We start from the raw sequence: 15,181 nt of genomic DNA, 5'->3' as shown, positions 1-15,181 counted from the left end.
GTTGGTGTGTTTGCAGGAAGGTGTGTTGCCTTGCGTTGAATCTCTTAAGAAGTGCTCTCCAATATGAATACAGGTATGCATAAAATGTCATCCAGTCCATTCATTTGAACCATAATGTCTTTATATTGGTATTATTTGGACCCCCTTTTCAAAGCAGTGTAATTCCCCACTCTGCCATTGGCCCATATTGGGTTCAGTGATATTTCACTGAGAACCTGTTGCTCTCTGCCTGTGTGACGTACTCCACCACGAATACTTTTCCAAAGCCGCACTTAGCAGACTTCGAGACGACTTCATCTTTAAAATCTACATGTGCAGTCTGCCAAGGCTCAGGTTGTTTACGCCGACGACAGCCCAACAGAGTCGGCGCACCCCTGTACGCGACACCACAACCACCCAGCACCACCCCATCCCCACTCAAGAAAGATTCTAAACAAGCCCTGCAGTGTATAGCTACATTGATTTGACATCATCAAACAGCCCTCCCCAAACTTTTACGTCATGCTTCTCCCCTTTCAACACCCCAACTGAGTTGGTGCACCACCACCAATACAACTGTAAAAAAACCAAACCTGTTTAGTGTATACCTACATTGATTTGACATCATAGAACAGCCCTTCCCAAACTTTATGAATAGCCCTACACCCCTTGCAACACACCGACAAAGGTGTCCCACCCCTATCCCTTGCATCTTAACTCCAAAACCATACTCGAGAAAATAAGTAAAGTTTCGCATGCTCCTACATTGGTTTTCCATTGTGGAAAGAGTCTGTGTTTTAGGCCACACGACCCCTCGACAGATTCGGTGTACCCCTCTCCTCTGCACCACAATCCCTTAACCACGCCCCTCTGCCGCTAGCTTGCGGCTGTTGATTTTACATTGTATACCAGACTTTCACAGACTTTGAGCCATGCACTCTCTTCAAGACTCAAACAAAGTGGGTGTAGCACCACACCTGCCAACTGGCCCCAAAAATCTAAACAAGCCCTGTTTGGTGTCTACCTACCTGTATGTGTTTTTTCTCAAGGAGGTCAAAGAGAATGGAGAATCATTACTTGAGCTAAATTGCATGTGCTTTATTTGTTGCATTTGTGTGTGTCTGTCGTGTGTTTGCCGTGCATGTGACCGCCCGGCTGTGACGTTCTCAGATAGTGGCGGATGCGCTCGCAAAAGTGTGGCTGTTACGCTCACGCTCTCGCCCATGAAGAGGGTCCAGAGCTCACCCGATCTGGCCTCAGGTACTAACACTTGCACGACCCCAATTGATGTATCCTTTTTGGAATACAGAACAAGGCTCTCACCAACGTATGGGCCAATTTTGTAATCGAGCTGCTTGTGCAATGTTGACTGCTCTTATTTTTGCAATGTTCTTTTGTTCCCTTTTGCTTCATATCATCAACCTTTAGGGGTTATTTTTAGTTCAAAATCATGTCATACTGGTCGTTAAACTTAGGACGGCTCCCATATGTCATGTTTCCTCCTATTGATACAATAATTCCCCCCTCAATTCCAGTGCTTATGTTACATGCATTGGCTCAGGGGTGGCATTTACAGTATGACTGGGAATGTATCATATTTTCTCCTAATACATTCAGCCATCCCTTGTCCTCATTAGGTTCGCAGGTGAGCTGAAGCCTATCCTAACTGATTTTGGGCGAGGGGATGGGGGGCAAACCCTGGACTGGTCACCAGTCAATCACAATGGACAAACAACAATGGAATATTTGTCTTCAATGAACCTACATGCATGTTTTGAGAATCTGTGAGTGCCAGGAGAAAACCCATCCAAGCATGGGGAAAAACGCCACACAAAAAAAAAGGATAAGATTATAGCCCTGAGATTCAAACCCCGAACTTCAGAACTGTAAACCAGACATGCTAACTACTTGTTCATCATGCTATGCTTTTGCTGCATCATTTTTTTTTTAAATAATTTAAAAAAAAAAAAAGAAGAAGAAGAAGAATAGAGTTTGCAATGTTATGGTAAACTGGATCTTAAAAAGAATTATTCTGGAGAAAAATGCTTCAGTAATCTAGCGGCAAGGAACATAAACATGGACCCAGACAACATTGTATAGCGGCCACGTGTCAGTCTACTGCGATGCTTATCGATGTTTCCACAAAACAATGTATGCTTTAATTTGTCCAGTAGGCAACTATTTGAGGAAATATTTTATTTACACTAGCTACAATATACAGGAAATACATATCAATGAATGTTACATAGAATGACTTGTACACATTTTGTCAGACCAAAGTTTTTAGGGTCCAAACAACCAGAGTCATGCACCTGAAATAATGAGGATTCAGGAAACAAAAAATCAACAACAACAAGCCACAATCAACAGTGGGGATTTAGTCGTGAAAGAAAAGGGCCATGTTGCAACAAAAGCTGTTTCAGTGCACTTTATTCAGGGTCACTTAAGCTGTGTTGGATTTGTTGTGGTGCAGTGTTGGAATCTGGACTCATTGTTGCACATTTAGTGTAACACCCCCTTAAATTGATATTTTCCATGGAATTCCACCCAAAAAAGTTACTTCAAACATTGCCCTTCAAGTTCATACGGTGGTGTCTCCAAACACTCTTATCTCAAATCGCCTCTCACCATTGAAAGGAATGGAAATACTGAATCTGTTCCAGCCTCCCCACCGAAAAACACATTTTGGTAATACGTATTTTAATGAGAAAAATACCCCTCTGTAATGGTAATAAAAACATACAGTGATGACGTAATAGGGGTTATGGGCAACCAACTTCCGCATTCGGCAAAACAGGACGAACCTCTTCCTTCCACTTCCGGTTTAGGTAACTAAAGACCGGGACAAAGCACCTGTAGAAATATTAAATGTCTACACTATAACGTTTTCAAAGGCTACCAAAGATGAGCATATCCCATGTTTAGCCAGTGTTTGTTTTGACATGTATCGTATATATATATATATATATATATATATATATATAAATAAATGATGTACAGCGGAGGCTATGCGGTTGCTTTAAATACATACACGTGTAATTCTCTTTGTTTTATATTTCGTTTGACAGTATTCTTGAAACTAAAAGTGGCAATCAGCTCAATGCCACTTTTTTGAAGAATATTTATGAATTATAGCTGCCAATCTGCTGCTTGTTGTGAAGTGAGTTGAGTCATCTGCCACCATAGAGCTCGTAAGTCAAAGCAAAAAAAACCAAAAAAGCAATCGATGGACTACTGGTATCTAAAAAAAAGTTGGGTCCTTGTATCTCAAGGTACCACTTTAAAGATTTTATGATGGTCTGGAATGGATTCCATCGCTTTCCAATGTGTTTTAAAATGAAACGAATTGTCTTCATCCCACCATGGAACTGAATTTCCTTGCAATCTTCCAGATAGAAACTTTGCTTTTCGTGACCGTGGTGTCTCTCTGCCTCTCTGTTCCCCAGGGAGTGATCCTCACTCATCAGACTTCAGTACGTCTCTTGCGTTTTATTCACGGTCTCTTCAGCGATCACTCTTGATCTTGTGTTTGTCTACTGACGCTAATCAAACCTACCCAATCCAGATTCTTGGCGGTCTCGCAGTGCAACCGATGGCCTTAAGAACAGCGACGCAATCAGCTCGTCTCTGGCCGCCAAAGGCTTTCGCAGCGTCAGGCCCAACCTGCAGGACAGAAAGTCACAGGTAAAACGTCTCAAATGGAAATTGACAGATTTCGGCTTTTTGTCTTGAAAGGAGTTCATGTCATGTGACTATAATCGTACTGTTTTTGATTTGATCCATAAGGATGACAATCACGTACTCTCTCCCCCTTCACGAAGAGATAGTTTCCATTTCACTCCCACCAGACCTGACCCATCGGCCTACAGTTCGCTCACCGTGCTTGCTAACGACCTGAGCCCCGGAACTAAGCTAACATTCTCCCACAGAGAGGAAGCGGTTTTAAAAGAGTCCTGCACTTTTAGTAGCACTTCCTCACACTCAAAAACCAGCGCTAACCTACTACAACCGAATGACGCTTCAACTCATGCGCAAGCTCTGGAACGTAAAGTATCCTGCCTGACACTGACCCCCGTCACCATCCCAGACCCGCCTGAACACCTTAACTTTGAGACAACAGGTAGTCACCCCGCGCCCCACCCGACCACCCGTCCTCAGCCCTCCACAAGGACCTCCTCGCTGTGTGTCAAATTGTTCCCGGAAAGCCTGAAACATCCGGAGCCTTCAAACAAGCCCGCGACAATCCAGATTCAACCACCACCGAGTTTCGATCCAGCTCAAGACTTGAAGTCTCCTCAAGCAGTCCCACCAAGACCTTCTCCTGCTGAGCTGTTGGTACAAGAAACAGACAGCACAACTCCAATTGAATACATCACCTTGGCGGCATCAAGGTGGAAGAAAGAGCAACACACACCCTCACTTGTCATTAGTAGACAATATCCTGCCTTTCCTGGGTGCGGTGTGATAGGCCAAAGAGGGATCATTTGGCGGGATAGCTACAGTCTGTCGTATGTGAAATCTTATGTATTGCCCTTTTGTTTTCATTCTTGGTGCTGCCATACAAGCAAGTAAACTAACTCTGGTTCTTTTCATGTGTACGCAGCTGGTACATTACACTAATGCGTGAAAGTCAGCGTGAAGTACATTATATGGACACGGCTGATGAGGCTGGAATGCTAATAGTTAACGTATAGAGGGAATCAAAATTTGCTCTTTCGATTCAAATGGAAGACCGCCCGGTGAACTGCATTAACAGGGTCTGCAAAGCCAGCCAATCATGGCACAGTCAGACTAAATGTAAACACATGTCACAGCCCAGAAAACCAAATGCAAACTGCAATCCGAAATTACAGCCAGGTTTCCACCTAGCTTGTATTGTTCAGTTCAGTATGCATGGAAGTAACACATTTCTGTCAAGCGATGGACAGACATTGACCGGCCTTACACAAGCATTTGTACTACTATGCACCAGCACCCTCTGCAGATGAGTACCACAGCAACGCACAGCAACGTCAGATTGACCCTGAGTGACGTTATTAGATTGACTGTGGCTTCTCTTCATTTCCATTTTCTCCAAGGTTTTTGTCAGCTACGTGAACCACTACACTACCAATCGGTCCCAATCCTTGTGTCCATGTAGTGTATTTGCACTCATACTAACAAAGCCTTTTCCATCCACAGCATTAATCAATGAAGACCCGCTGCAGCGTCATGACACGTCACTGTGTTATTTCCACTCATGCTTTGTGACAGGACTGCTAATGAGGAATGCCACTAAGCTTTCTTCCTTCCCCCCCCCCCCCCCCCCCCCCATCACCAGGGCCCCGTCTCCTTTGACTCCACAGCACGTCACTCCCCCTTTCTCAGCCACAGCTCCGAATCCCTCAACTACCTGTCGGGCCTAATGTCCAAGGGGCTGTCACCCAGCCCGTATGTCGCTACCGTCACCACATCGCCCCCCGCCTCTCCCGTGACGGTCTCGGCTCTCAGCCACTACTCCTCCTCCACGGCGGGTCTGCTGGACGAGCTGCAGATCTGTAGCCTGGACTCGCCCGGCGCCTCGCCCACGCCATCGCCCACCCTCAGCCACGTCTCGGTCTTCACAGCCGCTGCAACAGCCACTGTCACTAACGTAATTATTATCCCAGCAAGTCACCGCCGCATTTACCCAAAACAGACGCTCCGCCAACTCACTCGGATAGCCACACCGCCATGTGTCGCTTCTATCTGCCACTCATTTTCTGTTCTCAACTACCTGCTTGATTCCAGACTTTAGCCCACCACCCTGTCATTGCAACGCCTCTGCACTCAAAGCTCTGCTCTGTGTTCCTTTCTGTGTAACGCTCCAGTTCTAACACATGCCTTTCTATTCTGGGTTTGTAGCATAAATTCAAAAACCGAGAAAGGAAAATCGCATGTGCAATCCTAGCCAGTCCTACTTGTCATCTAATAGTGCAAGCAGACCACTTCTTTAACTCCTAAATAAGTATTTAGGGTATATTCCTAAAAGGTGGCCTCTGCTGTAAGACGCCATTCCCTAATTGGGTACATTAGCCACTCACTCAGGTTTCTGCCGCTCCTATGGCCATACAGAATTCCAGGATCAGTGTAGTTTCTACCTCAACTAAATATGCATCAAACACGGTCGTACAACCATGCTGCAAGCGCAGCAGTACCTACCTAACCGAACGGCATACAGAAATGCAGTCAATAATGTCTGTATCAAAATTGTCTTACAGCAGTCCCGCAAGTGCAACTATGACGCAAACCTGTGTTTCACGATTCAAAAGGTTTTGAGCTAACAACAAACGGGGTCGATAAAGTTGAAACCTCACACAACAAATGGAATTCCACAATGTACTTCCGGATCGGTCAAATATCTTCCAACTTGGTCTTATAGCATTGCAGAAAGTGTCCAAATTTCATATAAAGTTATTTACCTAAAAACAAATAGAATTGGAGAATTCATACAATTTCTCCCTTGCGTAAATGCTCATCCGCATGGTCGTACAGCTGTGCCGCGAGTAGCACCTACCTAAATGAACGGCAAACAAAATATTGGGATAAATAGAATGCCAGTCGAACAAATTGCCAGAATTGACTTTAAGGATCAATAATGTCTCTACCAAACCGAAATACTCATCAGGATTTACTAGCTTACAGCCATGCTACAAGTGCAGTCGTAGGCCTATACCTAACTACAAGCAGAATTCCGGAATTGTCTTTTAGGATCAATAAAGTAGCCAACTAACAACAAACAGAATGAACGAATGTTGTTCCTGATCAAAGTATTTGACCTCAATTCCATGCCGCAAGTATGGTACCATCTATCTCATGACAAATGGAATCCCAGAATGTGTAAATGATCAGTTGTCAATACCTTACCTAAACAAACAAACAGAATACCACAATTTCCTTTCAGACTCAATAAAGCCTCTACCTAAACTAACCTAAGTACTCATCGGCATGCTCTTAAAGCCATGTCGCAAATGCAAACTGTCCATTCCCATTGCAACATGGAAGTAACAATTCTCGCTCTGCCCTGACACAAACATTTGGATAAATAAAGGCCTCCTCCCAAACGAGCGCCATGCCTCACTTCACAATGAATGCCAGGTACTCTCTGCGGTTGAGTAAACAAATGTGCCATTCACGATTGGAGGAAATGCAGGATGTCCGAGATGCTTTACACAGAAATTCAATCTCATTGTCGCCAATCCGAGTAGAAATGCATTGTAGTTTTACTTTTCATTTGGCGATACTGTCGTCAGTGACTAACGAAAGAATTTTTGAAATACCTTTTTAATGTGAAATAATGTGTTGTGCTTGACATCATAACTAAACTCGAGGGTCTGTTGACGATTGCCCTCCCAGAATCAGCCCTCCGTCGTTTTTGTAGCGCAAAGAAGTTGTACAACTACCATTTTCATTGATTATCTTGTTTGTGGCACCCCTCACAGGGCCAGCTGCTCTCTCATGCCATGAATGGGGGAACGGTGCATGCACCGAGACCGCTTTCGCCACCATCTTACCCGCCGCCACCCACCTCGCTTCGCACCGGACTCCTGAGGCCGAGCCAGAGCTCTGGTGAGATGCTTACGAATGACGAATAATCAGAATGACCAAGTATGTTAACACACACAAGAAAGTTGTCTCTGGTAGTTTGAGCCACTCTCGTATGACAACAAACAGCCGCGATGCCAAAATATACATTTCGAACAGAAAAACACAATGAAAAGGTGCCAGTAATGTGGTACTGCTGATACAATGACAATTGTGCAAATGGCGCCGAGTCCATCCATCCATCCATCCATTTTCCTTACCACTTCTCCTCACTAAGGTCGTGGGCGTGCTGGAGCCTGTCCCAGCTATCTTCAGGCGAGAGGCGGGGTACACCAGGAACCGCTCGCCAGCCAATCGCAGGGCACATACAAACAAACAACCATTCGCACTCACATTCGAACCTACAGACAATTTAGAGTCGTCAATGAACCTACCATGCTTGTTTTTGGGATGTCGGAGGAAGCCGGAGTGCCCGGAGAAAAGACATGCAGGCACTCAGAACTGTGAGGCAGATGTGCTAACCAGTCTGGTGCTGAGTTGTATTGTATTAAAGTCAAGTCTTTTCTTTTTCTAATACAATGGTACCTTGACATACGAGTTGAATTTGTCCTGTGACCATGCTGGTAACTCACTCGTATCTCAAATCAACGTTCCTCATTGAACCTCCAAGAAGTATTTTTTGGAACATTTTTATTAATAAGAAAAATAGCTATGAACCAACTAGTGTTTGAACCAACTCGTCGATGAGTCAACTTTATTATTCCGCATCGACGTTTAAATCTTGAAGTTGCTAATCACGTGTTTTTAGCAGCTCGTCTTCCATTTGGCAAATTGACAGAAGAATTTTGACTCGCCCACCTGCTTTTTTTGCCGAACGAAAGCGCTCTGTGGAGCAGGGAAACGTCAGCCCAATAAGGCGACACAGTCTTCGTATATCTGCGTGGGTCTGAAAGTACAACAGTAAGCAGAATAGTTGGTCACCTCGCAAGCTTCGGATATTCCATTGCCGCTGGTCTTAAAATATTCATATCAGCATGACCGCGGGAAGGCGGCGAGGAACGAGGGCATCGGCGCTAAGTGAAGCTCCATCTTTGTCGGCAAAATGTTATGTCCAATAATGCCCGGACAACAATTGTGTGATAACAAGAATTTTCTTCTTCGCAAATGTTCTTCCATAATAACGTAGGGAAATTCTGATTGATTTGTTTCTTTTCCAATTCATTGGTGCATTTTGGCACCACAAACTGATCCAGCAAAACTTTTTTTGAAATTTTGAATGTGGGACGTCACATTGTCATTTAGAAGATGAATTGCTCTGTTATCCAGTGCAGCCCTATGGGGGGCACAAGCCAGTGCAAACTGGAGGCCGGTCCCGAGCCCGGAGAAATGCAGAGGGTTGCGTCAGGAAGGGCATCCGGCTTACAACTTGGCCAAACAAACGTGAGCGTTCGTCCAAAGAATTCCATACCGGATCGGTCGTGGCCCGGGTTAACCACGTCCGCCACCGGCGCCGTCAACCTGAAATTCAGCTACTGTGTGTGGTTCCAAGTCGAAGAAGTGGAAAGCGGGTTCTTCGGCAGAAAGAGAAGAGCCTAGAACTGAATGTGGGGACTTTGAATGTCGGGACTATGACAGGAAACATTATTGTATGTAAACATACAATAATAGCATAATAAAATAGATTCTAAACAAATAAACACTTTCCTTAATTACTACATTTTTCCATACTGGGCCGAATATTCTTCACAGTTTTTTTGGGGGGGTTTTCTCCAGGATTTCCCCTCTAAAAGCAGCTACTCCGTGTTTTAATGCTTCGAAATGATATTACATTAGCCCTTGGCTATATCGACTCTTTCTGCCTCAGTATAGCACATACAGAAGTACTAGGTAAAACAAGGTACCACTGTATTGTCTGTATTTTCTGTTTTAGATGTCATCGAGGCATACACCAGAGAGTCTGTGGTGTCGGGCAATGCCAGCTTCAGAAGCACCGTGCCCATTGCCAGCTTCTCCGAGGAGGAAACCAAAGTGTCCATCATCAAAGCCCCCCATTACGAAGGCATCGGACCAGTGGACGAGTCGGGCATTCCCATTGCCATCCGCACGGTGAACATTTGACACGATCTAGATCTGTATCAATCAAAATGATTGTCATGGTCACAGACAGAATCTTCATTTGTCAGTACAGTCCAGCACCCCAAAAATGCTACTATTTCTGGAAAAATATGCCTTCAAAAGTCAAACAAACATGGTAATTATCTGTTTTATGTTTAGTTTGACAGTAAACTTCAACTGGGAGTGGAAATAATTTTGAATTTTTTTTTTAAGAATTATTCACTATCTGCCAGACTCCTCTTGTTGTGAATTGAGTTTACTGCCACCATACAGTGCTCGTATCTTAAAGTTTTATCCGCAAGTCAAAGCAAAAAAATCGGTTGAATGATGTCTCCTATCTCGAAAAACTCGTAAATCGAGGCACCGCTGTACCGTCCTCATCGATAATGACATTATTATGACAGTTGGTAGAAAATTGTGTCAACTTCTGTAGAGGATTAGCACATCTTCTTGAGGACCCTTGTTAATTGAGTTAGAAAAATAACTCGTTGCCAGAATGATGAGAAGAAACTCGAGGAGTCCTGCAGAAAAGCAGACACGTCTTATTGTTAGCAGACAAGCATTTTTGTGGCCTGTCTATTTGGTAACCGTGGAGAGTGAAGTGGTAATTGGCCCCCAGTCTCGGCGCTTACATGCTCAGTCCAACACTCTCCCTCTCTGTGGAGTTTGTACTGAGGCGAGCCCAAACACACAAAATAGCACTTTATTTTAGTGCTACTGAATAAAGGCAGCATTAAGTGTGCGTACAAAGACTCACATAAGACACTTTCTGTAAAATGTCAGCCTTGCTCGTGTATATGGCAGAGCAGCAGATGGTCATTTGTGTTACATACAAAGCACTTTACATCAACCATTCAATAGAAACCAATTCCCCTCCTGTCCTTGTCCTGTCCAGTCCTGTCCTTTATTGTCCTGTCCTGCCCCATACGACACTCAAATCTAATGTGTCATTGTAGAATGATTTACTTTCCTCATCTTTCTTACAGCTAATGTCCTGTCTTTTGTTATCCACTCTTCCTATATTATTGAGTTATCTTATCACTCGCTCCCTTTTGTTTGTTTGTTTTTTCTGTCACTCCCCTTTAAAACTTTGTTCTGTCCGCCTGAAATTTTCAATACAAATCCATCAGAATACAAAGAACCGCAGAGGCAGCCTAAAAACTCCACTGTAGCACCGTAAAACTGTTCCGTCATAAAAGGGATAGAGATCCTCCTTTCTGCATGACCTGACAGCCGAACGGGACAAACAATACATAAATACATAAAAATACAAACCAATTTAAATGAATCTGAATGTACCTTGGATAAATGTAGCAGAGATTTATAGAGCAGGGAGTGCTACGGCAAATAAGTCAGGATTTTACATGTTGCCCTGTATTTGGGTATTAATACACATAAGAATTTATCAGATGCTAACAACTGCTATGCTATCATTTTTCCAGATAGCACCTTTAATACAGAACTGCACTGAGTGTGTGTGTGTGTGTGTGAAAGTGTTTTAGCTCTTGCCCTCTAGTGAGATAGTATATTATGGAGTATTGTTCAAAAGCAAATAGCAACTTTAGCACAGAGCTCTGCTTAGGTAGATTGATAGGTATTTCACATCATGCCCGTAAGTCAGGTTCTATTGCACATAAGAATTTCTAAAATGCTAATAGCTGCTAACATTTCTCCAGACAACAACTTTCATACAGAACTGCGCATACTAGGCAGATTGCTAAGTAATTTGCATCATACCCTTAAAAACTCATTCACTGCCAGCCCGCCCAGTGAAAATTGATGTTTGACTTCGATAGCCACCAATGGCAATGAATGAGTAATCAGATATGATAACACATCCATCCATCCATTTTCTGAGCCGCTTCTCCTCACTAGGGTCGCGGGGGCGCTGGAGCCCATCCCAGCTGTCATCGGGCAGGAGGCGGGGTACACCCTGAACTGGTTGCCAGCCAATCGCAGGGCACATAGGAACAAACAACCATTCGCACTCACAGTCATGCCTACGGGCAATTTAGAGTCTCCAATTCATGCATGTTTTTGGGATGTGGGAGGAAACCGGAGTGCCCGGAGAAAACCCACGCAGGCACGGGGAGAACATGCAAACTCCACACAGGCGGGGACGGGGATTGAACCCCGCACCTCAGAACTGTGAGGCTGACGCTCTAACCAGTCGGCCACCGTGCCGCCCATGATAACACATACAAACCAATTAAACACTAACATGCTTGCTATCAGTTGCTATGCCAACCAGACAGCAACTTTCATACGGAGCTGCACTGAAAGTGTTCTAAATGTTGCCCTCGAGTGAAAGACTCTTACAAATAAGAAATGAGAAAATGCTCACATTTTCTATGCTGACATTTATCAAGATCATTTTAGTCAGATAATATCACACATGAGACGTGATCGAATGCCAGCATTTATCCGGATAGAAACCTACAACAGAACACACTTACGAGGTTGATTGATAGCTATTTCATATCTCGCCCTGTAATCCGATACTCTTACACATGTGACTTGATAATGTGGTGATGTGTTAATAGTTGCTACGCTAACATGCATTTTTTCCCCCTCCCCACATAGACAGTGGATCGGCCCAAGGACTGGTACAAGACCATGTTCAAACAGATCCACAAGGTCCACAAAGCGGGTAGGTTAACTTGACTGCACCATGACCCTCAGAAGCTCCCATTCTTTGTGTGGGGAATTTTTTCGTTAATACTACCCCCCAGCCCACAAAGAATCCCCCCACCCTCGTGCCCATAGCCAGAACTCATTAGTCTGGTGATGAAGACTCTCTAATAAGACACAATCCCTCCTGGGACAAGCGCCCCAATTTAGAGGGTCTGACTGCGAATGTCCGGTAAAGGGCTTTTTTGTTCTTGACAGCTCGGGCTACAAATACAAATGCACAACTGTTGCGTAATTGTGCGTGTGTTTGTGTTCGTCCTGATGAATAATGACAAGCAAGTTGCCTCAGTGGGGTGCAGTTGACCTCAAAAGCAAGAAGTCAAAGGCGCATTTTTCTCAGTTTTCTCTGGAAAGTGGAAACGTGGGAGAAGTTTCAAGCGCCACAGCTGGCTGATCGAGGCATGAAAAGTGTGTGTGGTTAGGGGGAGGCGTGGATGTTGGATGGCATACAGTACTAAATATAGCAAGGCCAATAGGGGAATGTCATGGTCAGAGCGCAGCACTGGACAAATAAAGGGAGGATTTTTTTTTTTCTAACTTGCAGTGGAAAAAGCAAAGCAAAGGCTAAAAGAGACATCTGCGAAATGTTGAGATGAAAAACTCAGGAGCTTTAATCGTTTCTATTTTGGAAAGTGCATCATCAGTAGTTTCCGGAAATGAATGGTGCCTTACGAGATATGCTGAGTCTCTTGTGTGATTGTTCGACTTTGCGATTTGTATACGACTTGAGAGGCATATTTTGTATGACCTTATGAAATGAATGTTTTTATTTTCAGGAACATGCAACACCGATGGTTTGTCTTCTTTTTAGGAAATGAACTGTGCCTTCTGAGATGTTTAACTTTGGTGCAACTATAGATGCATATTTTATATGACCTTAATAAGTGTAGTGAAGGCTCTGCGGGACGTCTCCCAAATGTTGAGACTGTAAAACTCAGCAGCTTTGATTTTTGTTTTTCTTTTTAGCGTCAATCATTTCTCTTCTTTTTAGGAAATGAACGTTGCCTTGTGAGATACAGTGTGTGGAGGTTTCGACTTTTGGATTTTTTGAATGCAACTTTAGAGGCATACTTTGTATGACCCCCTTAGGTAATGTTTTTACTTTTAGTAAAGTCCAACGTCAATACAAAGTCTTCTTTTTAGTAAAAGAACAATACATTTTGTGGTGAGCAGTTCCTTGCCTGAATGTTCGGCTTTTGGATTATTGTCTTTCAAGGTACATTTTGTATGACATTTTCCTTTTTAGAGAAGTGTAGCATCAATAATTTGTCTTCTTTTTAGGAAATTAGCAATGCCGAGCAAGACATGCAGAGGTACTGGTGTGACGGTTTGAGATTTGTATTTTTATGCGACACATATTTCGTCTGAGCTCATTTATTGAAAATAGATGTTATTCTTTTTAGGAAAGTACAACATTAATAGTTGAGGAAATGAAGCATGGGAAGGTCATTTTAGGCGCTTATTTTCATTGTTTTGGGTGTTGATTTACATGACAGCAGCATTCTGTAGCCTGAAAACGTGTACAACCTAAAATAAACTAGAAGGCAGGCGAGGTAGGTAGAACCTGTAAGTCTCCCTCAACACAAACGGACACACACAACACTTTGGAGCGACCACATGACGTCAGAATCTACTGGAATTCTTGCTAGATACTCTCTTTTCATACTGAAAAACATGCGGCGGGACTACCGCTTTGGTAAATGCTGCTCTTTGCATTAAATTGGGTTCTGTAGTTGATTCTTAGTAGCGGCCAGTTAAATGATCCTGGGACACGGTTGACCTCGAGTGGGTTGTTATCAATATGAACTTTCAAAAGGCAACTCTTCCACAGAGGGCGACTCCACAAGGGGTTGCAAATTTCACATACAAACGGCAACGAATGACAAGTCATGCATTACACAATAGAAAAACATGTTTCCATTGCTTTTTTTTTTTTATTATTTTGGGACACGTTGCCACCCCCCGCCCGAGCAGTGCCGCGCTGTGATGACGCACGTCCAGAAACCGCCACTGGTGGTCGTCTACAGTCATGTGTTTCTTCTGTATTGAGAAACGGACTAATTTGCACGTTCCTTTTCAGATGACGACTATTCGGACACTTACAGTGCAACATTTGCTATCGTTAACAACGGTGAGCTATGCTTTATGATACATGAATCATACAAATAAGTCATTTAGTCAAATATAATGTTGGATCTTTAACAGATGACTACAGCATGCCACCAAGCGCCACCTTGGCCCACCCGCCCCCACGTACACATACCTACAGGCCGCTCGCAAAGAGCCCGTCGGACAGCGGCGGGCAAAACCTGGCCGGCCGGGATCCCTCTCCTTCGCCGTCACCCGTGCCTCCTCCCCCGCCGCCGCCGCCGCCGCCCTCCCTGCTCCAGCTGAGGGCCAGAGACAGTGACCGTGACACACCAGATATGTGAGAAAATATTCGCGTCTCACAGGAATTTTGACTTTTTTGGGGGGGGGCCTAATGGTTCTTCTCCATAGGAACGAATGGGGTCCACCCGACAGGAAAGTGGACACAAGAAAGTACCGCGCTGAGCCAAGGAGTATTTTTGAGTACGAGCCAGGGAAGTCCTCCATTTTAGAGCATGAAAGACCCGTACGTATTTGTTTATATTTATTTCATAAATATATTTATGATAGCAAATGTACAGATGAGGTTTTGTTTTAATTATTGTTGAAATATTTGGGCAATTAATTCGATTATAGTTTTGGTAATAATATTTTTCTATTTTTCATTCACAATAATGGACTGCACATATATTGCGCTTTATCTCCACTAGCACATGCTGCCTCTTTTTGGAAGAATTGCTCACTA

At 43.8% G+C, this 15,181-nt stretch overlaps 2 protein-coding genes across 5 annotated transcripts in view; one reads left to right on the top strand and one right to left on the bottom strand.

Annotated features, from left to right (window-relative positions):
• Positions 1-7,800, bottom strand: part of frg1 (FSHD region gene 1) — a 436,830-nt gene extending 429,030 nt beyond the window's left edge. The window contains exon 1 of the mRNA XM_061770540.1: positions 7,775-7,800. Within this exon, the coding sequence (XP_061626524.1) occupies positions 7,775-7,785 (11 nt within the window). The 5' untranslated portion in view covers positions 7,786-7,800. The remainder of the gene's footprint in view (positions 1-7,774) is intronic.
• Positions 1-15,181, top strand: part of sorbs2a (sorbin and SH3 domain containing 2a) — a 60,689-nt gene that overhangs the window by 19,372 nt on the left and 26,136 nt on the right. For 2 of the 4 annotated variants that reach the window (XM_061770532.1, XM_061770531.1), the window contains exons 2-12: positions 17-73; positions 1,150-1,239; positions 3,426-3,452; positions 3,545-3,663; positions 5,300-5,611; positions 7,440-7,566; positions 9,473-9,648; positions 12,241-12,307; positions 14,429-14,479; positions 14,554-14,776; positions 14,848-14,962. In XM_061770532.1, the coding sequence (XP_061626516.1) occupies positions 64-73; positions 1,150-1,239; positions 3,426-3,452; positions 3,545-3,663; positions 5,300-5,611; positions 7,440-7,566; positions 9,473-9,648; positions 12,241-12,307; positions 14,429-14,479; positions 14,554-14,776; positions 14,848-14,962 (1,317 nt within the window). In that variant the 5' untranslated portion in view covers positions 17-63. Of the gene's footprint in view, positions 1-16; positions 74-1,149; positions 1,240-3,371; positions 3,453-3,544; positions 3,664-3,765; positions 4,315-5,299; positions 5,612-7,439; positions 7,567-9,472; positions 9,649-12,240; positions 12,308-14,428; positions 14,480-14,553; positions 14,777-14,847; positions 14,963-15,181 lie in introns of all 4 variants that reach the window. The other 2 variants (XM_061770528.1, XM_061770529.1) reach the window with 1 other exon arrangement.

This window comes from Phyllopteryx taeniolatus, chromosome 4 (assembly GCF_024500385.1).
Source record: "Phyllopteryx taeniolatus isolate TA_2022b chromosome 4, UOR_Ptae_1.2, whole genome shotgun sequence".
Taxonomy (NCBI): Eukaryota; Metazoa; Chordata; class Actinopteri; order Syngnathiformes; family Syngnathidae; genus Phyllopteryx; species Phyllopteryx taeniolatus.
The sequence above is the reverse complement of the archived record's forward strand: the minus strand, read 5'-3'. Positions and strand labels throughout refer to the sequence as shown.